This window comes from Hemibagrus wyckioides, linkage group LG06, assembly GCF_019097595.1.
Source record: "Hemibagrus wyckioides isolate EC202008001 linkage group LG06, SWU_Hwy_1.0, whole genome shotgun sequence".
Taxonomy (NCBI): Eukaryota; Metazoa; Chordata; class Actinopteri; order Siluriformes; family Bagridae; genus Hemibagrus; species Hemibagrus wyckioides.
Window position 1 is genome coordinate 2,918,235 of NC_080715.1, and position 26,945 is coordinate 2,945,179.

Here is a 26,945-nt window from a genome sequence, read left to right on the forward strand (position 1 = left end):
AACTATTAAAAATAAGTTTTAAAAAAAATTCAAAGGCTGTTAGAATTTCACATTATGTTAAAAAAACATAGCATATGCAAGATATTTATAATTTTTTATTTAATATCATATTTGTGAAAGTGTAGTTCTCTGCACTGTGTCAGCAGGTGAATCTGTAGAAGCAAGGTTCTATAAGAACTGAATAACGTTTAAAATCAGTAGGTTCAGATAGGATAATGAAGGGCTCTATGAAATGTAGAACAGCTACATAGATGGGTGTCATCAGTTACAGTGTAAATGAGGTAATGACATTTTAAGGAGATAAAACATACTGAAATATTTAGATTTTATATCAGAGACAGCATGGGTATTAATCCAGAAGGAGGGTCAAAGGTTGTTGCTGGAACACAGGAGAGAAAGAAATCAGGAATGAATTCACGTGTCTGCACTGTGATTAGGAAACTTATGGACTTTGAGTGCTTTTCTGTTTAGACAAACTGTGTGCTATTTGCTACCAGTTACAGGTACAATGACTTATTAATTTGTGGTTTGGACTTCTAGAGTTACAGAAATACATCCTGTCATTGTTCACTTATTTATTCCTGATCAAAATCTGTACCACAAATGTATAAGGTGGTGTTTTTCAGTTTATTGATTCTTAGGTAATCTAAAATATACAGCAGACACAAGAGCAACACATTTGTTTAGTATAGACATAACGTAAGCATCTTTCCATCCAATTCACACACTGTGCTCACTGAAAAAGTGTAAACCAAGTCAGCTGGAATTGTCACGTCTCACTGTAAAAGAAAGCTGCACCCTGAAACACATTAAATATGTTGGGATTGAAATATTTGTCATGTGTTTAGTGAATCTGGTGTTAATCTGTTGGAAGAAGCAAATCTTAGGTTAATACAGTCAATGTATTATGACAAAACATTTTTTTCAGCTAGTTACTTTATATGTGGTCACTCATTATTTTGTAGATTTTTTTTTACACATGTACGACTTTCAATATGCTGCTTCCATAAATAAACCTCCTACACATTTTTGGATTAAGTATTCTGTACATAATACTTAATTCTTTGTAACTGGAACCTGTTGTACAAGAAGTGGCTTCATGTTCAAAAATATCTGATTATATTTATTGGTTCCTCCAAATAGCTAGAAGAAATATAAAATGCAAGCCAAACCAAAGTTTGGGTCTTAGGAGGTTAATAGTCAATGTACAGCAGAAAGTCATACAAGTGAAGAACTGTAGCTGGTTTTTTCCCCAGTTCTTGTTTCTCTCCAGTAGATTATTCTGCAAAAATGAGCAGCATACCAAATTATCTGTTGCATTTTATTTTCCATGTTTAAGTCCTTTAATATTCTCCCTGTGTGACTTGTCTTGTTGTATATGAGACCATAATGGGGTTACTGACAGAAACAATAGCAGGAATAAGAACTTAAAACAAGCTTAAACCACACTCAGAACGAGACGTAACACACAATCTTTGATGACTGTTGTGTAAGAATGAAACTAAATAAACATAAATCTCTACAATTAGTCTAAATATAAAAACGGCTAATACACAGTCAGACTGTAACAATAATTCTCACTTGTGTTTAACTCTCACTCTTAGACATCTATTTCATCCCAACATCAAGATGCTCCAGTATCTCCACATCACCCAGTTTCTCTCAGTGATCACACCAGTTAATGGATGAACAAGATCAGTAGCTAAAGGAGATACACTCATGAATATTAATGAGTCTCCTCCTGCCATCCTATGGTTTAGAAATTTGTGACAAATCCATCTGATGTTTGTAAAACCACAAAGTGCAGGTGGAGTGAAACGGAGAGCTTGAATTCTCCTCCACTGTACAGTTTCACACATAACACACACAGCCAGCTAAACATTTCACCCAAGATTAACAGCATAGTGCTAACAAGTACAAATACAGTAAAGACATGAGCTTTCAAAGTCTCAGTTTATTTCAAATGATTTAAAATACAGCAGTAAAATTAAATTATTACATCTATTTCAGATTTCAGATTCTACATTTAAACAGACTTTTATTATTTTAATTTCCTCCTGTGGTTTATTTGTGTGTTGAAGCCCTGAACTGAAAGCTGTGGAGGAAAAAGTTCTATGTAGTTATTTAAACTTAATGTCACATTATTTTAAATTAATAACTCTATTTCAACAAAGTAAATAATTCTTTTAACTCAAAATCAACTTTAATTTCATCTAATAACTTTCAGGATGTATCATTTCCAGTTTCACATTATTTTGATTTCATTGACAAGGTGAGCTGAAATAAGGTCACAGCACTTCAATAAACTTTTCACAATGAACTGTTCAGTGCTTCTGTAAAAACAAACTTTCACAAAGAATATGAATCTTTTAATGTGCAATATTTCATGAATGATCTGGAATAAAACAATATCAGCTCTAACTGATCTGATTCACTCTTACAGAGCACTGAAGTGGCAGGAACTTTAGAGGAAATTCTTTACCATAAACACCTAGATATGGCAGTAATTTATCAGTAAATGTGTGTGTGAAAGTGTGTAAGTGTGTGTTAGTGAGAGGGTTGGAGAATGACAGCTTTCCTCTGTCCCAGTCCAGTTTCACTCTGATCCTCTGGAGTTTCTGTTCCACTGAGAGGTGAGTGAATGTCTGTGGTGTAGAACGTGCCCAATATTTACCATCATAATACGTCACATACCAGATTCCATTTTTGGAGTATATCTTCCCCTTCCTCTGAGCAGATTCTGTCATCACACCCACACCCCAGAGTGTACAGTCTCCAACTTCAACATCCCAGCAGTGTGTCCCTGAGTTAAAGCCCTCAGAGCCCAGGATACACGAATATTCATCAAATCTCTCTGGATTATCAGGAAGTTTCTGTTTCTCATCACTGCGTCTCACACTGGTCAGATCATCAGATACAATGAGATAAGGAGAAACAGTGTTGGGGTCCAGAGGTACAGGTGCTGAAAACACACACACACACACACACACACACACATGATGGAGCTAAGCTAACTTCAACATTACATTCACATGGAACTAGCTAACATTTACAGAAACCAAGAAATGATAACTGTAATTACAAAATTAACAACTTGCCTTATGCAGTTTTCAGAGTGTGTTTAAATTAGAGATGTAACCAATCATTATCACAATTCTAATTCTATGATAACTCTAAAACTTTTATAAACCACTGAAACTCTTCATGTTTTCACTCAGTCAATAGAAACATCTCAAAATAAACGTTCCCTCAAATAAAATAATTACAAAATGAACAGATTAATAATAATAATAATAATAATAATAATAATAATAATAATAATAATAATAATAACAACAACTAATAATAATCTTTTTCTTCTTCTTTGGGCTTTTCCCTTCAGGGGTCTCCACAGCGAATCATCTCTCTCCACCTATCCCTATCTTCTGCATCCTCAACACTTACACCCACTAGCTTCATATCCTCATTTATTACATCCATATACCTCTTCTTTGGCCTTCCTCTTTTCCTCGTGCCTGGCAGCTCCATGTCCAACATTCTCCTACCAATATAGTCACTCTTCCTCCTCTGGACATGTCCAAACCATCTTAATCTGTCCTCCCTAACTTTGTCCCCCAGATGTCCAAGTTTTGATCTCCTCCTGAAACAAATCAACACACTGCATGGAGACTCTGTGTTTCAGCTCTTATTGTACACATCATTAACTCAGATCACTGTTTATTAAGAGGGTTTAACTGTAAATATGTTCAATATGAGTTTATAAATAATGTGACAATATTATCTACAGTATATTCTCCTTTAACAAGCACTCAGAGAAGCTTTTAAAATCCACTAAGTGCAGAAGGAAATTGTAAAAATTATATATCTGCTGTGGTTTATGCAGGAGACACTTCAGATGGTGAAAATCTGAATAAAACAGTTATATTTACAGCATTTGGCAGATGCTCTTATACAGAGAAACCTATGTTTATCTCCGTTATACAAATGAGGAACAAGGGCCTTACTCAAGGGCCCAGCACTAGCAGCATGGTGTCCTGGGATTTAAACTCACAACCTTCCAAGCAGTAGTCCAACATCTTAACCACTGATCTACCACTACATGAATAAACTGATCAAAAACCAAATACAATACTGAAAACAGATATTGTTAAGTAATATAAGCTTCTTTCACAGGTACATTTTATTTACCTTACAGTCTGTTTGATGCATATCAAACACCGCGCTAGCTATCATCCGTGCTGTGATGGGAGAACTGCTGGACAGAATCATTGATCAAGATCTCAAAGACAACTGCAACGGGTGTGCGATTGATCACCCGAGTCAACTCCAACACTCGTGCTTATTCGACCCCGATGAGTACTATCTGCACATGAACTCCTACAGATTGATGAAAAAGCTTTTTAAACCGTGGTTGAAATACACGGTGTCTAGAGGACTGAAAATGTGCGGTATCAAGCAAACTCCATCCTTGGAAAAAATTCAGGCAATCGCCGAGGCAGCCGTTTGTCATTGGAAGGATGAGCCTTACATCAAATCTGTTCTGAGTGAGGCTAAAGAGAAAATGAAGGAAATCTGCGGTGACCAGGTGTATGAAGACATTGTGGACTATTTTGGACATTGATGAACAGTGGCAAGCTGATTTAGTCGATATGTTGAACGAGTCAGAGAGTAATGACAATGCAAAATTTCTGATAACGTGTATAGATATTTTATCTAAACATGCTTGGGTTTGCGTGTTACAAAACAAGACCGGAACAGAGGTGACTAAAGCTTTTGATTCCATTCTAAAGGAAGGTAGAGTCCCCAAAAAACTACAAACTGGCCAAGGGAAGGAGTTTTTTAACAAAAATTTTCAAAATTTAATGAAAAGACACAACATTGTTCACTTTGCTACGGGCACGGGGCAGAAAGCAGTGGTGTGTGAAAGATTTAATAGAACGTTAAAGACCAGGATGTGGAGATATTTTACAGCTTTTAACACGAGAAAATACACCGATGTTGTACAGGACTTGGTCCACGCGTACAATCACAGTTACTATTCCAGCATCAAAATGAAGCCCGTCGATGTAAACGAAACCAATTCCTTCAGCGTATTTAAAACCCTATACGGATTATTTTCACCGAAAATAAAGAAACTAAAATTCAAGTTTAAAGTCGGTGACGTTGTTAGAATTTCCCATTTAAAAAGACAGTTTGAAAAGGGCTATGAACAAAATTTTACAGATGAATACTTTACAATATCTGAATGGTTACCGAGAGATCCCCCGGTATATAAATTGAAAGACTGTGACGGTGAAAAAATTGAGGGAACCTTTTATGAACCAGAGTTACAAAAGATTATTTTTGGCTAGGACAGGGCATTCAAAATAGAGAAAATCTTGTCTGAAAAGATCCGAAACCGGAAAAAAGTCTGTCTGGTGAAATGGGTGGGGTGGCCCGATTAAATTTAATTCCTGGATTCCTGCTGAAGAAGTAGCTGACATCGCGCGTTAGAACTTAAAAGTATTGCCTCGAATAAAACAGAAATCTATAATTCTTTAACCATGGAAGAGAGCAGATTCTATTTAACTCTTCCAAGTAATGCATCGCTGGATATATATCCTAAAAATAAGATCGGATACTATACTACTAAAATAGCCAAACCAATCAATTTGAAAGGAGAATGGGAGATTTCACTCGCGGAGGTTCAATACGTCCATAGTTGGCACTCAGTAAGCCAGCAAGAATGTCAATTTCATGTGGTTCTGTTGAGCGGATCAAAGAAAATAAAATACTACGTCTGTCACATCACTAAAGCGTATTATGAAAGTATTGAAAAACTGGTTAGTGAAATCAACCAAACGATGAAAAACCATAATATTTACATGGAGTTATCCTATAACCCCATAAAAAATAAAATCCGTATGGTATGCCAAAAAACGTACACATTCAGCGCTAATGGAAACTTGGCAAATATGCTAGGTCTGCAACCCAACACTCTGTTAACGTTTGACGACCCGGAAGCGCCTTATCCGGCTGATATTCATGCAGGGCTTTTACACAACGTACGTGTATACTGACGTCATTGAGCATCAGCGCGTTGGTGACAGCTTCGTCCCTTTGTTGAGATGTGTACATATAACAGGGGAAAACAATAAAGTGGTCACAATATCTTATGACAAGCCGCACTATGTGTCGGACCAGAACAGACGAATACCGTTTACTTACGGGAAATTTATAGCTAGACTACACTTCAGACCTGCTAAACATTCGTTCCGATTGTAAAAAAGATGGATAGGCGGTACACTGATCCTCATTCCTATGTGAATTATTATGTCAACCAGGCCAGAAATGGCCTCCCAGGGTTTCACAGTGCCCCCACCATGTATGGGGGGGGTCTCGGTGGTCTGTTCAAGGGTCTTTTTAGAATGGCTGTTCCATTCCTCAAAAGAGGATTCGCTATTGCAATACCTTGAATCTTGAATCTTGAAAAGAGGATTCGCTATTGCAATACCTCATTTAAAAACTGCTGCCAAAGGTATTGTAAGCAATGTAGTGAGCACCGTTAAAAACAAGACACACACTCAGAATCAGGATGGATCAGGTCTAGCACTGATTGCGCGCAGAAAATCTAAAAGACCCCTGGGACATCGACACACGATTCTGAATAAAAGACACAAGGTAACTAAAATCAAGACCAGTGTGAAAAAGACCAAGCAGAGAGGCACGAAGCATCCTCCCATCTCTCACAAAAGAAAGCGGTTGTACATTTTCTAACATCATGGCTTTTTTACACAGTCTATCCTCAGAGTGTACTAAGTCAGAATTGGATATTTTTACACTACCGTATACCCAAACGAGTATCGAAAAGTATACTTATGTTGAAATACCTCCACTTTCTGCTCTGACAGACAACGGACCCTTGGAGTTCTTTGTGCCCGGAAATGGTGAGGATTACCTCGACTTGAACAACACCTTTTTACACCTAACCTGCAAAATCCTGAATGCAGATGGTACCAACATAGCTAACAATGCAAAGGTTGGCATTGTTAACTATCCAATAGCATCGCTTTTCTTACAAGTAGATGTGATGCTAGGGGATCGTCTTATTTCTCAATCTAGCAGTACATACCCATACCGTACTACCTTCAAATGTCTCCTCAACTATGGAAAAGAAACCCTGGAAACACAATTTTGCACCGGATTATTCTACAAAGACACAGCAAGACATATGGATGCCACTGACCCTGATGGTCGAAACGATGGTCTCAAACAAAGGGCCCGGTTTAGTGCTGAAAGCAACACCTTTGACCTGATTGGGCATATTCACTCTGATATATTTTTTCAAGATAAATTTTTACTTAATGGCGTCAATTTGAGGATTAAAATGATTCACAGTAAAGATGTATTTTGCTTGATGAATGAAGGAAATACCAATTTCGTTCTAAAAATGCTCAATGCTACTCTTTTTGTGAAGAAAGTATCCGTCTCACCGGCTGTAAAACTAGGGCATGCACAAGGGCTATTTATAGCCATGGCCAAATATCCCATTGAAAGTGTTTGCATGAAGACTTTCAGCATGGCTGCGGGGAGTCGCATTTGCTCACAAGAGAATCTTTTCCTCGGGCCTCTACCTAAAACCATTATCTTTGGAATGGTAGACAACGATGCCTTCAGCAGTTCGTACAACAAAAACCCGTTTGATTTTAAACATTACAATACAGGGTTTGTAGCGCTCTACGTAGATGGTACTCAATATCCTGCAAAACCGTTTCAACCGGATTTCCAGTCCGGAAATGTGGTCTGTGAATTCCAATCTTTAATTTTAGCATCGGGAAGATCAGGCATTGTCGATTAACAGAGATGAGTATACGCACGGTTATACTTTATTCACATTTAACTTGAACCCCGATGCAGACTGCGGCCGACATTTGTCATTGATAAATTCGGGGAATATGCGTTTGGAACTCAGATTTCGACAAGCCCTTCCGAGAACCGTGAATCTAATTGTGTACGCTAGTTTCTACAGCATTATAGAAATAAACAATAGAAGAAACGTGCTCATCGATTACCAGTAACAAATGGACACCGGAGAACTGATGGATGTTATGAGAAGTTGCCCTGAAATAGCTAAAATATTCTGCGGTGTGGTGGCCAGCGATGAATTACCTACGAACACCTTGACAAGATTTCCAGCTCTGTTTATCGTAAATACATATCTGAGACACATGCAGGGCGAGCATTGGCTAGCTTTATGTCTTAATGATGAAACTTCCAGGGAATTTTTTTGACTCATACAGAAACCCGCCAGATTACGAACTCTTTCCTGATTCTATCGATTATTTTTTGAGAAAAACCTGTAGCGAAATAAAATATAACCCTGTACAAGTTCAAAATTTTACCTCAGTATGCTGCGGACAGCACTGTGTATTTTTTCTGTGTCATAGAGCTAAAGGTTATTCCTTTAACCGCATTATGTCTATGTATGGTAAAGATTTAAATAGAAACGATAATGCTGTTGTATCTTTTGTGAAAAAACTGTACCCTAGAGTAAATAAAAAACATTCATTTAGGTGTGTACAATGTGTTAACTCTCTAGACATGTTTCATTCATGTGTATAATGTAATTAATCATGATGCTTCACAAGAAAATTCTCGATGCAGAATAACTTTATTGAAATAAACATTATCGAAATACATTGCAAAATTAGTAGTCCCTCGTCAGTCATTTTTCAAAAATCATACCAGGCAGATTGTTTAAGAACCGGTGATTCAAAAACGGGGTCGGGGGTCGTGGAATCATAGTCTTTGCTTTTAGCTGACAAAGAAGGAGAATCATGTGGTGAAGGGTGTGGATCTTTAGATCTTTTTGTGTCGGATATTTTGCGTAGAACATCTCCGTTAGGTATGGTTGAGAAGGGGATATTTAGACTAGCTACAGTATGTAATAATTCTTTCCAACCTAAAGGCCTCCGATCATCAGATACTTTATGAGGGGCCATGAGACTCTTAAGCAGATCCACCATGTGAGAACCTTTGACGGCATTTCCTTTAAAAATAAATTCACCTTCATCATTCCACGAAGCCTAATTTTACCAAGTTTAAAAACATTTGCAGGGCCGATGCGTAGAGTTTAGACTTCTCATAATCATTCACATCAGTCCTAAACAAAATGTGTCGTATTGTCTCATCCAAGTTGTTTTCAGCAGTCTTTCTTAAGCTTTCTTTCTCTGTGGTGATGTTTCTAAGTTTATCGAATTGATGTTGAGGGATTAAATACATTTTCTCTGCGGTCTCCATGTTAATTGTTACGGGACGCAATTAAGCTGCTTATAAAAGGAACGGCCACGCTGAGTAGCGGAAGAAGAAATCCACCAGTTTGATTAACAACCTTCCTTTTTGTTTCTATCGACATTCTTTTATCCGCAAAAAGTTTGATCCACTTTTTCTGTTTTTTTAAACCTCTGTATTGTTTCGTCATCAATGGTACGTTCCCTCTCAGAACGTTTAAAGCGAGCTCGCATATGCTCAGAATGAGATCTGTTGAGGCATTCCTTAACATTGTCTTTCTCTGACTGGGGGGGTGACCTACAGTATGTAATGTTTGCAACAATGGGAGGGTTTGTTTCAACCGACCTGACATTGTTTTCGATACTTTAAAGTTTTTTCTTCTTTTTCGGAACATACACAATCAGCTTCTCTTGTGGAAACACCCCTGACCGGAGACGAAGTTCTTCTGGTGTTTGCGCTTTGAGATCTACTAATAAATAACCAAATGGTCTAGCAGTTGCATCTCGAAAACATTCTAAAAAATACTTGCTGTTATCAGGATACGTTTGACGAGCTAGTACGCCGATCTGTAATTTATCTCTAGGGTTTTTAAAAAAAACTATGTAGTTGGCATTTAGGTTAATGGTTCTACTAGATTTGCCTTGAAAAAACAAATTTTGAACGAGATAGATGATGCTCAGATTTCTGTGATGGGTGTATTTTGTAAAAGCCTTTTCTACTTCGTCGTTCTTACTGGCAGTTTCCATCAAGTCATCGATTACCAATGAGTTTGTTTTGTTGGGGGGAAATAGTTCATCGTCACACAACGAATCAGGGATTCCTTGAAGAAATTTTATATTTATTTTGGACAACAATTCATCATACAGAGGTTGCCAACAAGAAAAAATCCACACAATATTGTCAGGGACTTTTGAAAATACCTCTTTACAGTTTTCCAGCAGCAGCTTGATAAAATATGATTTACTGCTATTACTAGGTCCACACACGATACATGAAAATGGTAATTGCATCCTGGCATCAAAAGCATTCACATTCATATTTTCCTTGACTAATGATGTTTCAAATCAACAGAAACAAACAAAATAAACTATACATACATACATACATACATACATACATACATATATACATGAACAGCCTTAGTACCCGTAAGGGAGAGTTGTGAAATCAGGTAATAAAACTCGCTTGACCCTGAACCTTTTCAACTGTGGCTGGTTTCTCAAATGAAACCCCTTTTTATCTCTCACAATTTGATTTTGTGAGGTTATAAGCTGACCGGATTGGTCCAGATTTTTCACATGGTTGTCCACCAGCTCTGTCAGAGATTTTAAATTAACAATTTCAGAATTGGTGTAATTTAAAGTGATACCTTTAGCTTTCATTGTTGTTTTTCCTTTTATTGTTTTGTATCCATATGTTTTAGGGCCAGCACTTATGAATTCAAAAATTTGGTCGCCGTCATCTAGTTCGCTGGTAAGACCACCTAAATAATCACTCAGACGTGGCATCCATGTGCCCCGGTCCAGATAACCTGAAAAGCGCTACGTCTGCTGATTCCGCATTGAAAAAAAACCCGGCTGTACAACCGTTTGACAACGACCAATACTGAATATGTTTATGCTCTAAACTTTTTGCAAATCTCCCCAAAGTAGATTTCAGCTTCTTTGGTGCATCAGGACAAGTGGCCATAGCTGCGCTCAAAGAATCACCGATATTTCACAAGTAGAGACAGAGTATTTCAAGGGAAAAATGGTGGGTGTGTCTTTATTTTTCAAATTTTGTGTGTGTGTTTGTCTGTCTGTCTGTGTGTTTGGCTGTAAATCCATTTAAAGTAATGACTTTAGACCTCACACGCACGCACACACAATTTATATTGTTCATTACTTATTGCACTACCTCTACCTGTCATCTGCTGCTATAGTTACATTTATGTTTATTTCTATTTGCACTACCTCAACTGCTGCTGTTGTATTTTTGCACAATATTTTTTTACATCATTTCATTTTATCTTATTTTATTTCACTTACATTCCATTACACATGTTCTTTTCTTTCTTTTTCAGTGCTAAGTGTCCTGTGTTCTTTTGTGTTGTCTTTCTTGTATTTATTGTCTTCAGCACTGTCTTGTCTATGCTCTGTTTGCACCAAGCTGCACACTGTGCACTTTCTTAAGACAAACTTCTGTCCTAGCTAGGTGGTGTTTTTTTGTGTTGAACTCTTTGTTGTTGTATGTTTCTGTAGCACCAGGTCCTGGAGAAACGTTGTTTCATTTCACTATGTGCTGCGTCAGCTATATGTGGTTGAAATGACAATAAAGCTTCTTGAATCTTGAATCTTGAAGAATTTTGCTCTCTAAGGCTGAACATCTCTCTAGACTCACTTATGCAGCTCTATCTTTATATATTATACACTTTAAATAAAATGAAAAAATGTTATTGGATTTTGTGGAAGAACAACAGTTAGGACACTGTCTTCTTAACCTTATTCTTCTTTACATTAAGAAACTAAAAAAAAACATTTTACTTGGTGACTGGTCAAATATCAGCAATAAAAGTTGAGCTATCTGATTATTGGGTTGCTGTATAACATTAGTAACGTTAATATAGAATGCTGCTCAAGAGATACACTGATTGTTAGCTAACTAAAGCGTAACTAGCTCTGCATGACATAATTATTTAATTTATTTACATACACAATAAAATCCTTCACTGTTGAGAGCTAACATTAGATTTCATTTTATTTCATAGAAAATGGCTAATCTGATGACCACAGGACATGCTCACCTCTACATCTTCACAAATATGATGTTGAATTCTTGTAAGAAGAAATCGTATGTTACTGAGGAGGCAGAGCAAGAATCTGAATATTAAAGACTTTCTTACTGTATATATATATATATATATATATATATATATATATATATATATATATATATATATATATATATATATATATATATATATATAGATATATATATATATACACACACTATATTGCCAAAAGTATTCGCTCACCCATCCAAATAATCAGAATCAGGTGTTCCAATCACTTCCATGGCCACAGGTGTATAAAATCAAGCACCTAGGCATGCAGACTGTTTTTACAAACATTTGTGAAAGAATGGGTCGCTCTCAGGAGCTCAGTGAATTCCAGCGTGGAACTGTGATAGGATGCCACCTGTGCAACAAATCCAGTCGTGAAATTTCCTCGCTCCTAAATATTCCACAATCAACTGTCAGCTGTATTATAAGAACGTGGAAGTGTTTGGGAACGACAGCAACTCAGCCACGAAGTGGTAGGCCACGTAAACTGACGGAGCGGGGTCAGCGGATGCTGAGGTCGCCAACTTTCTGCAGAGTCAATCGCTACAGACCTCCAAACTTCATGTGGCCTTCAGATTAGCTCAAGAACAGTGCGCAGAGAGCTTCATGGAATGGGTTTCCATGGCCGAGCAGCTGCATCCAAGCCATACATCACCAAGTGCAATGCAAAGCGTCGGATGCAGTGGTGTAAAGCACGCCGCCACTGGACTCTAGAGCAGTGGAGACGCGTTCTCTGGAGTGACGAATCGTGCTTCTCCATCTGGCAATCTGATGGACGAGTCTGGGTTTGGCGGTTGCCAGGAGAACGGTACTTGTCTGACTGCATTGTGCCAAGTGTAAAGTTTGGTGGAGGGGGGATTATGGTGTGGGGTTGTTTTTCAGGAGCTGGGCTTGGCCCCTTAGTTCCAGTGAAAGGAACTCTGAATGCTTCAGCATACCAAGACATTTTGGACAATTCCATGCTCCCAACTATGTGGGAACAGTTTGGAGCTGGCCCCTTCCTCTTCCAACATGACTGTGCACCAGTGACCAAAGCACAAAGGTCCATAAAGACATGGATGACAGAGTCTGGTGTGGAGGAACTTGACTGGCCTGCACAGAGTCCTGACCTCAACCCGATAGAACACCTTTGGGATGAATTAGAGCGGAGACTGAGAGCCAGGCCTTCTCGTCCAACATCAGTTTGTGACCTCACAAATGCGCTTCTAGAAGAATGGTCAAAAATTCCCATAAACACACTCCTAAACCTTGTGGACAGCCTTCCCAGAAGAGTTGAAGCTGTTATAGCTGCAAAGGGTGGACCGACGTCATATTGAACCCTATGGATTAGGAATGGGATGTCACTTAAGTTCATATGCGAGTCAAGGCAGGTGAGCGAATACTTTTGGCAATATAGTGTATATATACGGCAAATCATCAAGGTAAACGGGAAACAGGTGACAAGGCGGGAAGGCAGCACAATATGGAGGGCATGGCACAAAGTACAAGGGAATACAAACAGAAAAAGCAGACTCCACCAATTCACCTGCCAGCACCCCCTCCAGTGGTCTGGCAGGGCACTGTCCCAGTGATTTCTGACAGGTGCATTAGGTAAGATTAGGTATCTAACAGTGGGTTTGACAATTGAATGGTTAACCCATGCTCATGAAGCTCCGCCACCAGAACCTAGAGTACAGTGCCGATAAAATAAGTGACAGGAGGCACATTAAAACACAAACAAGACCAAAAGTCAGTTTTCCAAAACAGAGTTCTCTCAGTGATTTAATACATTTGTGCTAAAGCCATTCGTTAATCTGTTTTTGTTTTTTTTAAATCACGTTGTAGATAACTTTCAGGTTATAAGGAATAATAAATGGAATACTGCTCCTTTAAGTAGGTGTTGTGTGCTGTTTCTGATGTAACTGATGACTGTAACAGGTTATAACGTGTCTCTGTAAATCTCCTCCTGTTAACGAAGTGTTGAGTCTGAGACGACTGCAGTCCTTCATAAACAGTCTGCAGTGTTCTGCTCTGGTGAGATTTGGTTTATTCTCAGTTTATGGAGAAATCTTTCGCATTGATATAACTGTGAAAAGAAGTGATTACTAACTGGACCTACATAGGTGTTGTTTAATTGTGAATCTCTGAGTGTTCGGACTGGAGAGAACAACAGCAGCAGTAAAATAAAATGGCTTCTAAGTTTTCAGAGGAGGATTTCTCCTGTCCTGTGTGCTGTGAAATCTTCAAGGATCCTGTTGTTCTGCGCTGCAGTCACAGTGTGTGTAAAGTGTGTTTGCAGCAGTTCTGGGAGGCCAAAGGATCCAGAGAATGTCCTGTATGTAGGAGGAAGTCATCTATGGGGGAACCTCCCATAAATCTGGCCTTAAAGAACCTGTGTGAGACTTTCTTACAGGAGAGAAATCAGAGCTCTTCATCAGGGTCTGAAACAGTCTGCAGTCTGCACAGTGAGAAACTCAAACTCTTCTGTCTGGACGATCAACAGCCGGTGTGTTTGGTGTGTCAGACTTCAAGAACACACACCAACCACAAATTCTGCCCCATTGATGAGGCAGTAACAGACTGTAAGGTAAATAAAATGTACACATCATGTTACACAAAAAATTGAAAGAATCTAATATTTATTAACAACATCTATGTTTTCAGTATTGTATTTGGTTTTTGATCAGTTTATTCATGTAGTGGTAGATCAGTGGTTAAGATGTTGGACTACTGCTTGGAAGGTTGTGAGTTTAAATCCCAGGACACCATGATGCTAGTGCTGGGCCCTTGAGTAAGGCCCTTGTCCCTCATTTGTATAAAGGAGAAAAATGTAAGTTGCTCTGGATAAGGGCATCTGCCAAATGCTGTAAATATAACTGTTTCATTCAGATTTTCACCATTTGAAGTGTCACCTGCATAAACCAGAGCAGATATATAATGTATAATATGTTCTTTTGCACCTGGTGCATTTTGAAGGCTTCTTGTTAAATGGCAATTGTAAGGACTGGCCCGAGGCAGATAATTGAGAATCCATTTGCAAATCTTTAATGAAAGTACCAAAAAAACAGGCTAAATATGATAAATGGGAATACTGAGACAAAGGGTCAATAGAAAAACACAGAAAAGCAAACGAAACCGAAACTCACAAAACCAAAACTCGAAAACTGGGAAACGTGAAAGAAAGACCATACACAGTAAATCCAAAATGCAATAGTAATCAAACAAGGCTTGGTACATTCTGGAAACAATACTTTGCATTGTGGGATTGCGAACACGCTGCTTAAGAAGAGAAAAACCCCGGAAGTGTTCTCGGTAGGTGCGTTAGAATTTGGGCAGGGGGGTCCCTCTGTTGGCCTGATGTCAAGTCCGATGTTACAGAGCCCCCCTCTCTACGAACACCTCTTGGGGTTCTACAGGAGGGCAACCCCGGCGGGCGAGGAGCTGGTCGGCCTGGGTGTAGGCGATGGAATTCCTCTATTTGAAAGGGGTCCAAGATATCTTGGGTGTCGACCCAGGAATGTTCTTCCAGGCCATATCCCTCCCAGTCCACCAGGTACTGTAAACGCCCGTTGTGGCGTTGTGAATCTTTGAGGGCACACACTCTATAGGCGGGGGCCTGTACATTTCCAGTGGCGGTGGCGGTTCATAACCGGGTGATTCAGTGTTCAGTGCGGCATGGGCTGGCTTGAGGAGAGACACATGAAATAAAGGCACAATGCAGTATCTGGCAGGGAGCTGGAGGCTGTAGGTGTCTGGGTTGATTTGCCGTTCGATGCAAAATGGACCTATAAACCAGACCCATTGTTCCACCTGATAATCGGGGTGTGGGCGTCTACAATGATTGGCCTGAAGTCTTTGGCATCGGATGGCCCTTTGTATTTGGAGATGTGCTTTCTCCCATAACCCTTGGCTATGTGTGAGTTTTGGGTGTATTCGGCCCATGGCAGAAACTCACTCCACTGGTGCTGTTCTTGACTGCAGTACACCCTGGATACCTCCTGAGCTCTTGGTTTAGATGTTCCGTCTGCCTGTTCGACTGAGGGTGGTAGCCCGAGCTCAAGCTCACGTTGATCCCCAGGTGGTCACAGAAGGCCCGCCACATTTGGGAGGTGAACTGAGAGCCCCGGTCAGATACAATGTCCTCTGGCAGACCATTGTTCCTGAAAACCTGATGAAACAATGTCATGGCTGTTTCCATTGCAGTTTGTAGCCCCTTTAGAGGGACCAGTTTGCAGGCCTTGGAGAATCTGACGATAGCCACAAGAATGGTGTTATAATCTCCCGAGTTGGGCAAATCCGTGACAAAATCTACCGCGATGTGGGGCCAGGGCCATTGGGGCATGGGCAGAGGCTCTAGTAGACCAGCGGGGAGCTGTTGCCTGGTCCGGGACTCAGCACAGGCGGTACAGGCCTGGACGTGGGCCTCCTGGGCCAGAGAGGGCCACCAGAACGTATTCCGTAGCAGTGCGATGGTTCGGCGGATGCCAGGGTGGCCTGAGCTGGGGGCCTCATGTACCCACTGTAAGATGTGTGGATGAAGTGATGAGGGCAAGTAGACTTTGGACGGTGGGTAGGCTGATGGGGCAGGCTCATCTGTGTGGGCTCTTTGGATGTCTTCCATTAAATTCCATTGGACAGGAGCTAGGATGATTGAGGAGGGAAGAACGGGTTCTGGCTGTGCTGGTGAGCTTAAAGGGTTGTTACGGCAGGACAGAGCATCCGCTTTACCATTTTTGGTGCCAGGGCGGTAGGTTACCGAGAACTGCAAATGGGTGAAAAACAGTGCCCAGCAGGCCTGACGGGGATTCAGTCTTTCAGCGTTATGCAGGTATTCCAGATTACAGTGATCCATCACATCAGGACAAAGAAGGGGTGCTGTGCTCCTTCTAACCAGTGCTGACATTCTTCTAGTGCCACCTTGATTGACGGTAACTCCTGATTTCCCACATCATACTGTAATTTGCCGGTGTCAATTTTCTGGAGAAGTAAACGCACGGGTGCATCCTCCCAGGATCTCTGTGGTGTTGAGATAAGACTGACCCTATTCCACAGCTGGAAGCATCCACCTCAAACATGAAGGGGAGTTTGGGGTACAGACAGTGGATAATGGGTGTGGTTGTGAATCTCTGCTTTAGTTACTGGAAGGCAGATCTAGCCTGCTCGGTCCAGGAAAGTCTTTTGGCCTTCCCTCTCAGAAGGGAGATGAGGGAGCTTGTGATGATATATATACACATCTGTATAAAACATCGATAAAAGTTAGCAAACCCCAAGGAGCACTGTAAATCATTTATAGTAGTGGGTTCAGGCCAGTCCATGATAGCTTTCATTTTACTCGTGTCCATCTCCACCCCCCCTGGGAAATCACATACCCCAAAAATGTGATGGTTTCTGGATGAAACTTGCATTTCTCAGCTTTGAGGTAGAGTTGGTGTTGCAGTAGGTGAGTGAGTACTGTGCGGACATGTCGCACGTGGTCCTGATATGAGGGGGAGTATATCAATATATGCAATAACATACTTACCCATCAAGTCCTTGAATACATCATTGATGAAGGCTTGAAATACTGCAGGAGCATTGGTAAGCCAATGGGGCACGATTAACTTTTAGGAGTCTGCAGGTGTTTTGGGGCCCTGAAGAAGTTCTGACATGTCCTGACATTTGTGTATTTTTTGGTTACTTATAAACATATAAATGGCTAAAGTCTGATTACACTGTATTCAGCACAAACTGCACTACAATAATATGTGAGCAGCATGTATGTACAAGTTTGTGTACTGGAGAAAATAACAGTTATGTGTGATTATTGAAAACAACAAAAAAATAAGTCACTGAAATAAGACCACAAAACACATTCATAACATTTGTGTACAAGACTTTTGTGACCTGGATCTTGTAGCCTGGTGTTTTTACTTCGAAATGATGTGACACTCATCCTGCTCACTTATTCAAAGAAAACAATACATTCATTTAAATTTTCTAAGACACTTTTTGTTTAGAAAGGCCATATGTGAGGAGGTGTGAATGATCATGAATAATGCTGTAATTCACACCACAGAACACAAAGACCCACATAATGAGCTGCATAATTACCCCTTTCAGTCAGGTATGAGACTGAGGAAAGTGCTACAAGAAAATAATCTGAGGACAAAAACATTTTTGTTTGTAGTTTATTTTGAATAACTCAAGATTCACTTGCAAGAATCCCAGGAACAGTTCAAGATAAATAAAAAGTGTAAAAACAGACATTCAGGGTAAAATGTATACACATACATATTATATATATATACACATTAAAAAAACTGTCCAAAAACATGCATGCAGGGTAAAACTGTAACAGGAACAATTCAAAATAAAAACTGAAGAAAAAAAATAAACATTCAGGGTAAAACAGTGTCTGGGGGCGTGGCCTTGTATGTAGATTACCCAGACTGTTTTCCCTGTGAATATCGTGTGGGCGTGTCCTGCCTCAGGTCATTATCAGATAATGAAGTGTGACAGAAATTCTGTGCCTCTCCTTGGTTTCACACGGATTACATAAACTGAGAATGTTTGTTTTCGATGTGACTTCATCATTTAAAAGTAGACCCTTTAAGCTTTCTATAGATATATTTCTCATGTCTGTGTGTGCAGTATATTTTCGCGGAGACTGAGACGGATGAAAAAGGCTTGGTAATTTCTGGGAACAATACTGTTGTGTTGTGGCGTCGCGAACATGCTGCTTAAAAAGAGAAAAACCCTGTAAGTGTTCTTGGTGGGTGCATTAGAATTCGGGCGAGGGCTCCCTCTGGTGGCCTGACGCCAAGTCCGATGTTACAGCAATATACTGTAGCTAATATTGTCACATTGTTTTGAAAATGATATTGAACATATTTACAGTTCAATTTTCTTAATAAACAGTGATCTACATTTTAAAATGTGTACAATAAGAGCTGAAACACAGAGTCTCCATGCAGTGTGTTGATTTGTTTCAGGAGGAGATCAAAACTGCACTGAAGCCCCTAAAGGAGAAACTGAAGATCTTTAAAGACTGTAAACTGAACTGGAGTCAGACGTCCTGTTCTTACAAGTGAGGATCATTAGAATACGTCACATTTCAGTGGTGTAAAAATGTAAATCATATCCACTGATATTTGCTTTGTTGTTTTCCAGAACTACAAGGCCACAGTGAAAAGGTGAGTGATGTGGTTCCTGTCTCTCTGGTTCTCTGTGTTTCTGAATCCAAAGCCACAGCAACACTGACTCCTGAATGTTTTTGCAGAGCCCAGTGCACACTGCAGCATCCAGAGGAGCTTTCAGGAGCACTGATCCATGTGGCAAAACATCTGGCCAACCTGAAGTTCAGAGTCTGGGAGAAGATGCAGGACACTGTCCAATACAGTAAGAGTCTTTCTTTCTTTTTTTTTAGTAAGTGTGTGTTCAATGTTTATTAACCATTAATGAAGAATTACAGTGGCTAAGAAAAGTTTACAATAGAATTAGAATTGTTATAACGATTGGTTACATCTCTAATTTAAACACATGCCTAAAACTGCATAAAGCAAGTTGTTAGTGTGATTGCATCAGCAATATCACTCTTGTTATTGTCATTAATTATTATTATTTTTATTATTATTACATGGTTCCAATGCTAAAATGTTGCTCATGTCGTGATTGTGTGCTATTATTTTCATGCTGATAAGTATTGTCTATATATTGTCTAAGTATAGTTTATTTTATATTCATTTTTAAAGGCATTTTTTACGGACTTTACTTCCTGGTTTCCGTACGGACATTTAAGGAGAGCGCACACACTAGTTCGTTTTTTCTCGGAGGTGATCGGTAGATGCTGTGCATGTAAAACATTACTCCACTGATCTCAGTAGTATTATAAGCTGCAGTTTAGCTTATTTGGTAGCATGCTCACCTCCTATGCTGTAGACCCAGGTTTGAGACCTGACAGGGTTAAGTGTATATTTGAAAATGTCTTGCAAGAGTTTAAGCAACATAGTGCTTTGCTTTTCGCAATCACACTCGCATTTTCTTCTGGAAATGCAACATTCTAGTTTTAGTTACAGTTATCATGTCTCGATTTCTGCAAATGTTAGCTAGTTTCATGTCAATGTAATGTGTGTGTGTGTTTTCAGCACCTATAACTCTGGACCCCAACACTGTTCATCCTAAACTCGTTGTATCTGATGATCTGACCAGTGTGAGACTCAGTGATGAGAAACAGAAACTTCCTGATAATCCAGAGAGATTTGATCAATATTGGTGTATCCTGGGCTCTGAGGGCTTTAACTCAGGGACACACTGCTGGGATGCTGAAGTTGGAGACTGTACAGACTGGGATGTGGGTGTGATGACAGAATCTGCTCAGAGGAAGGGGAAGATAATCTCCAGAAGTGGAATCTGGTGTGTGGAGTATGAATATAGTAAATATAACGCAGTTTCTTCACCACAGATATTCACTCTCCACCCAGTAGCACAGAAATGCCAGAGGATCAGAGTGAAACTGGACTGGGACAGAGGAAAGCTGTCATTCTCTGACCCACTAACACACACTTACACACTTTCACACACACATTTACTGACAAATTACTGCCATATCTAGGTGTTGCATCTAAAGAATCTCCTCTAAAGTTCCTGCCACTTCAGTGCTCTGTAGGAGTGAATCAGATCAGTTAGAGCTGATATTGTTTTATTCCAGATCATTCATGAAATATTGCAGATTAAAAGATTCATATTCTTTGTAAACTTTTGCACTGAACAGTTCAAAAGTTTATTAAAGTGATGTGACTTCAGCTCACCTTGTCAATGAAATCAAAATAATGTAATATCTGGAAATATTGATAGAATATTCAGGGCTTCAACAAACAAATAAACCACAGGAGGTGTTTAAATGTAGAATCTGAAATCTGAAATAGATGTAATAATTTAATTTTACTGCTGTATTTTAAATCATTTGAAATAAACTGAGACTTTGAAAGCTCATGTCTTTACTGTATTTGTACTTGTTAGCACTATGCTGTTAATCTTGGGTGAAATGTTTAGCTGGCTGTGTGTGTTATGTGTGAAACTGTACAGTGGAGGAGAATTCAAGCTCTCCGTTTCACTCCACCTGCACTTTGTGGTTTTACAAACATCAGATGGATTTGTCACAAATTTCTAAACCATAGGATGGCAGGAGGAGACTCATTAATATTCATGAGTGTATCTCCCTTAGCTACTGATCTTGTTCATCCATTAATTGGTGAGTTTTTCAGTATTATTATATCTATAAATATTAAAGGACTTGGAACTAAAACATGGAAATAGAATGCAACAAATAATTTTGACCTGCTGCTCATTTTTGCAGAATAATCTCCTGGATAGAGAAACAAGAACTAAAAAAAGAAAACAACTAAAGTTCAACACTCTGTATGACTATGCTGTACATTGACTATTAATTTATGGAAGCTGCAGATTGAAAGTCGTACAATAAAAATCTACTGTAACGTCGCCGGTGCCTTCTCAGGCAAACCCGCGGCCACCAGCACGCTCCCTTATAGCCTCCGGCTCACGTGCCAGCAATTAGCGCAGCTCGCGGCACCTGCATGCGTCGCTATTTAGACCTCAGAATCCCTTCACTCCGCGTGCGGACACAGTCTGTGCTGGAGTTAGGGTGGTGTGCTGTATCGAAGCGCATAGCGCGGCGAGAGGTAATTTCTAGAGGTCTCGGATTACTAAAGGCATCCCTTGACTTCTCTTCTCAGTATTTGTATCAGAGCGCTAGGCAACGTTCTCGGTTCGAACCCCGCTCCGGACGTGCCTTCCACACACCAAGCACTGTACTCCACTTTTCATCTGCACTCCATTAAACCCTCATTATGAGAGAGAGAGAGAATGAATCTATATCACTCGCATGTAAAATGTAAAGATTTTTTTAAAACTTACTTTTAATACTTTTAAAATATTTTTACTATTAATACATTTATATTCATAAATAAAAATAAATATTTCTCCTCCATCTTCTAGTTGTCTGGCGCTACTGGGACACTTCCCTGTCAGACCACCAGAGGGGGCATTTCAGGTGTTTCATTATAGCCTGCTTTGTCATTGTTGTTCATGTGTGTTGTGCCACGCCCTTCCTGTTGTTCTGCTTTCCCACTGTGTCACCTGTTTCCCATTTACCCTGATGTTCTGTCCTATATACACCTGTCTTGTAAACTCAGGAAACAAACTTCGGATGAAAAGAATATCTGAACAAAATGTTTTTGTATAAACACAACTCCAAAACAAATACACAGTTGTTTCAGGAGCAGAGTTACAGAAAGATCAGCTGGAGTCCAAACACACCGTCCCGCTATGCTTTCCTTTGCAACAATCCTCAACTTTACCGAGCCACGCCCGTTGAATAGTGGAAAAGCACTGACAAATCAGTATGTGCACATAACAATTCTCTACACTAGTTAACGTAAGGTGTACACGGCTCTTTTCAAACTAAAAGTCCCATAACTTGATGGATACTCCGAATTATTACACAGGAGATGATAAGAAAGTAACCGTCAATGCTACCCCCACCAGGACTCGAACCTGGTACTTTCACCTGAACAGGGAATATGTTACCCACTTACCCCATGGGTAAAACTTACAAACCATGTTGCTGAACAGAGAAAGCTGAGAAGTGTGTGTAAAAAACAAACTATTGTACTAAAAGACACACCCACAATGGAATACTTCCATAATCCACCTGTGCAAAACAAGAAACAAATAGTTATAATTCAGAAATCTTATTTCTAATTCATTATTTTAGAAAATAATGAATCATTCATAAAGTATTTTTTTCTGTACTTTACTAAAGATCTGTCTTACAAGAATTCATAGAATTCATTAGCAAACACGTAGAGGTTAGCACGTCCTGTGATAATCATAATGGCCATTTTCTTTAATATGAAATATAATGTTAGCTCGCAATAATAAAGGATTTTATTGTGTATGTGAATCAATCTGTCATTATCTTAATTATGTCATGCATGGCTAGTTATGCTTTAGTTAGCTAAGCGGACGGACGGATGAGTCTATATTAACGTTATTAATGTTATACAGCAATCCAGTAACCTAATACCAGGAGGGGAGTGTATGACTATGATGTTGATTATAGAAGTAACTGAAACTGCATGGAATTCAAAAGAACAGATGATTAGATGAGACAAGGGGAGAGGTGTGAAACACCATCTCCATGACAACAGCAGACCTGTATCACCACCCCTGCCTAATTCTTGTTGTGAGTGAGAGAAAGCATAGGCAGAGGATAGAGCAGCTGGTGTAGCAGTGTCCTGTGGGACATCCAGGTCTCGGTTAGCTCCAGAAAATCAAAGGGGTAGTGGGAGTTTAAAGCTCTGACTGGCAATTCCAGAGCCCACCTACCACCACTGTTTGAGAATGACAGAGGAGGGTAGATGAGATTGCTAGCAATGTGACCTCAGCTTTGTGGATGACAGCACCTGTGTCTGTCACAGATCTTGGCAGAGCTACCTTCCAATGAGAACCTTCAATATAAATTAATAAGCCCCGCCCACAATTTACACCTTAATGCTGAGCTCACGCTGCACTATTTTCAATGTTGTCGGATTTTATAAGGGTATGTGCAAAATGCCATACGATATGTACATGTGTCCTGTGTGTTATTTAATGATTAATATCTCCCATGGGGTAATGTAGTAAACGTTCTTGTAGCTTGAGTGAATGTAAAATATAAATAGTTGAAGTTGTTTCAAATGTTTTAATGTAGTCTGTTGGCACAAGAGCAGTACAGTCTTGGATTGTACATGAAATTGCACAGAAGTGCTCCTAATAGTAATGAGTCCACATACTTTCAAAAAGTTCAGGACATTATTAGTCTCGGAGTGAATTAAGTGATGGCAGCTAACAATAGATGGGTGATTCTCACGAAACCATTGAAACACCACGGCACTAATGATTTTAAATAAAAAAAGTGTAATTTAGTAATATAAAAAAGCATCAGAATAAAGACAATACTGTTCTCTACCTTGCACAATGTGTAATTTCAACACAAAAATTTTAGATTTACAATTTTTTTATGAAAATGTACTCTATTGAGATCTTAATATATGCATTGAGAAAAAATTAGTAAAGCCATCATAGCTTCTCTATTGTTAGCAAAACAACCTGAGGCACCTCATCCTCTGCAACACCATTCTCATACACCACAACCATTTAAGGCCAGTTGTGGTAAAGAGAACTTTAAATATCTCTTATGAATTTAATATTAATTTCAAATTTCCTGAATGTTGATATTTTGCTTTATGATTTGTTTCATTGTAGACAATCAGCAAGTGTGAAAAAAGCTTTAGCAAAGGCCAGGGTGACAAAGTTCAGGGAAAAATTCTACAGAAACCCAGAACTGCTGGAGGAGTACAGAAGAGGGAGGTTAGGAGAGAGAGAGAGAGAGAGGATAGGTTTGGAGATGTTACAGCAGGTGTAATTAGCAATAAACACCCTAAAGTGTTAGGAAATGTACATGAGAGTACACACACACACACACACACACACACCCCTTTAGCCACTACTATAACAGAACTTTGGTGCTGGATTGAGTGTACTGGTCATACTGGGGGAAATTCCCACCCCACTAATGCATGTAGGTCATGTGATTCTGACAGCAGTGACAGCAGCCTAATAAATTTGCTGCACAATTTTGTTATAATTTAGTAATTTAATTACATAATAAATAAACAGTTATTTGTTCTTCTGTTATTAATTTGTTTGTTTTATTTTCTTGTTTACTTTATTTTTCAATTCATTTCAAAGATTAAAATTAAGCTCTACCCCACCCCACAACTTCAGGCCCAGTATAGAACACACACACACACACACACACACACAGAGTAAGCATCAAGTCTATACTATTTGATGTATACATAAAATGTTTTTCCCCATGTTATGAGACTAATTTAATGTAATGCTTGCTTTCCGCTTTCAGGAATCAAAAACGAAAACAAACTGGTAAGAGCTAACTAAGAAGCAACATGAAAAGAAAAAAAGACAGTGGTCAGTTATTTTTTAGTGCCATGGTAAAATGGTTCATGGTTTTTAGGTAAACGTTTGTCCTGTTTATTCCTGTTTTAATGTTTTTCTTAATTTTTTTTTTTGGCTTTTGTATTTTCGAAGCACTGGACAATAAAACGTTTTGAACTTGAACGCATGATTGTGCAAATATTATCTGTTTCTTTCTGCATTATCTCAGACTAGTATACAAGTCTCAGTATAAATCTCAGACTAGTATACTTATCATCACCGAAATAATTAACCTCATTCCCGAAACCGATGTTTATTAGATGTTAATTTAAATAGAAATATAGCACTTTGATTTTAAATGCATGTGCAGAATCTTAAAATGATGTTCTCTCAGGTTGGTCACGTCATTTTGAAAAAATGTCAGGTTTCTTCAAAATATATATTAAAAAATATGGTTGTAAATTGTGTACTGTGTTGCAGTAATGAGAGAAATCAGTCAAAATTTAAAAAACTGTTAAATTAAAAATAAATATTATTTCAGAACTTCAAGTAACTGTGCATGACTATTAATAATCCATTTGTAAAACTGTGAAAATGTATTTGCTTTTCTATCAGTGTTGATGTTTTCACAGTGTTGCAATAATGAGATTTTTTAGGACTTATTTTGGAAATTATGTTCAAAAAGGTGTTAAATGGTAAAAGTTTTTAAATTAATGTTCACAAATAGCAGGTTGGCTAGAATTACATTTACATGACATTAACTTCATCATTTGGCAAACACACTTTCATCCAAAGCAATTACAATAGTTAAAATCAAACCAACAAACGAGCAACAATATGTAAGTGCTGTGCAATTCAATGTTGTGTATCTCTTGTTGTCCCTTTTTTAAAGTGTAAGCCAATTTTATATTTGTCTGGGATGTGGTAGAATAGATGGTGTATTACTAGTGAGTTTTTGAGGGTTCATTTAGGCCTATTTATTCATTTATAATTTGTCTGGTAGTCTACCTGTTACATCAGCTAATAAGCTTAGCCTACACGATTAGCAGTCTGGTTGGAGTGTGTGGCCCACCATTTGGAAGGTTTGATGGGTATTTTCAGGTTGTCACAGTTCTCAGTCGTGTCAGATGTACACATAACAGAAGAAAAACAGAGATTAGTTGAAGTAATGAGAAAAAGACGTCCTACTTGACAAGATGAACAACAGTTTAACTGTTTAGCCAAAACGTCACGACCCAACAGATGTTGGTGAGGATGGAATAACAACAAATCTGGGATTAAAAGAAAGAATTTCTTCCTTTGACTCTGTACGGCACCAACTGTATATGGTTGAAATGACAATAAAAGCTTTTTGACTCTTGACTCCTGACTTGACTCATTGAGTTATAAGGGTTATCAGGCCATCTTCAAACAACTTGCAAATCCTCACCATTTTACAGTGAGATCATTTACACATGGAGCATCACGGGGAATTTGGAGGCCAAGTCAACAGTGTTTCCTTTCCTTACAATGTGGCTGTTTTAATTTTCCTCCTAGAAGAGGCCACTCTCATTAGGAAATATCCCAGGATGCCCTAACTTCAGGATGGCATTGAGTCTGTGTTACCTTCTGGCTCAACGTTTTAGTTATGCGGTCATACAGTAACTAGCTACTCTGCACACAATCTATACTGTCATACATGATGCTGGAAATTAACCAGTGGTCCACATGATGTAATAGAAAACATTATACATCATACACACTTCCTGATATCCATTGTTTGTCTTTGGTTGATGTCCAGGAGTTAGCATGGTCACTCTGACACTCTGCAGCTCCATATGCAGTGAGCTGTGCTGCTCTGTGTGATCTGAATCCTTTCTATCAGAAACACCAGTTACTT

The 26,945-nt window shown here is 39.0% G+C and overlaps 1 protein-coding gene and 1 pseudogene across 1 annotated transcript in view; one reads left to right on the plus strand and one right to left on the minus strand.

Moving 5' to 3' along the window:
- Nucleotides 1-2,007: 2,007 nt before the first annotated feature.
- Nucleotides 2,008-26,945, minus strand: part of LOC131354689 (zinc-binding protein A33-like) — a 66,006-nt gene continuing 41,068 nt past the window's right edge. The window contains exon 6 of the mRNA XM_058392630.1: nt 2,008-2,962. Within this exon, the coding sequence (XP_058248613.1) occupies nt 2,418-2,962 (545 nt within the window). The 3' untranslated portion in view covers nt 2,008-2,417. The remainder of the gene's footprint in view (nt 2,963-26,945) is intronic.
- LOC131354694 (E3 ubiquitin-protein ligase TRIM39-like) lies at nt 13,927-21,242 on the plus strand (annotated as a pseudogene).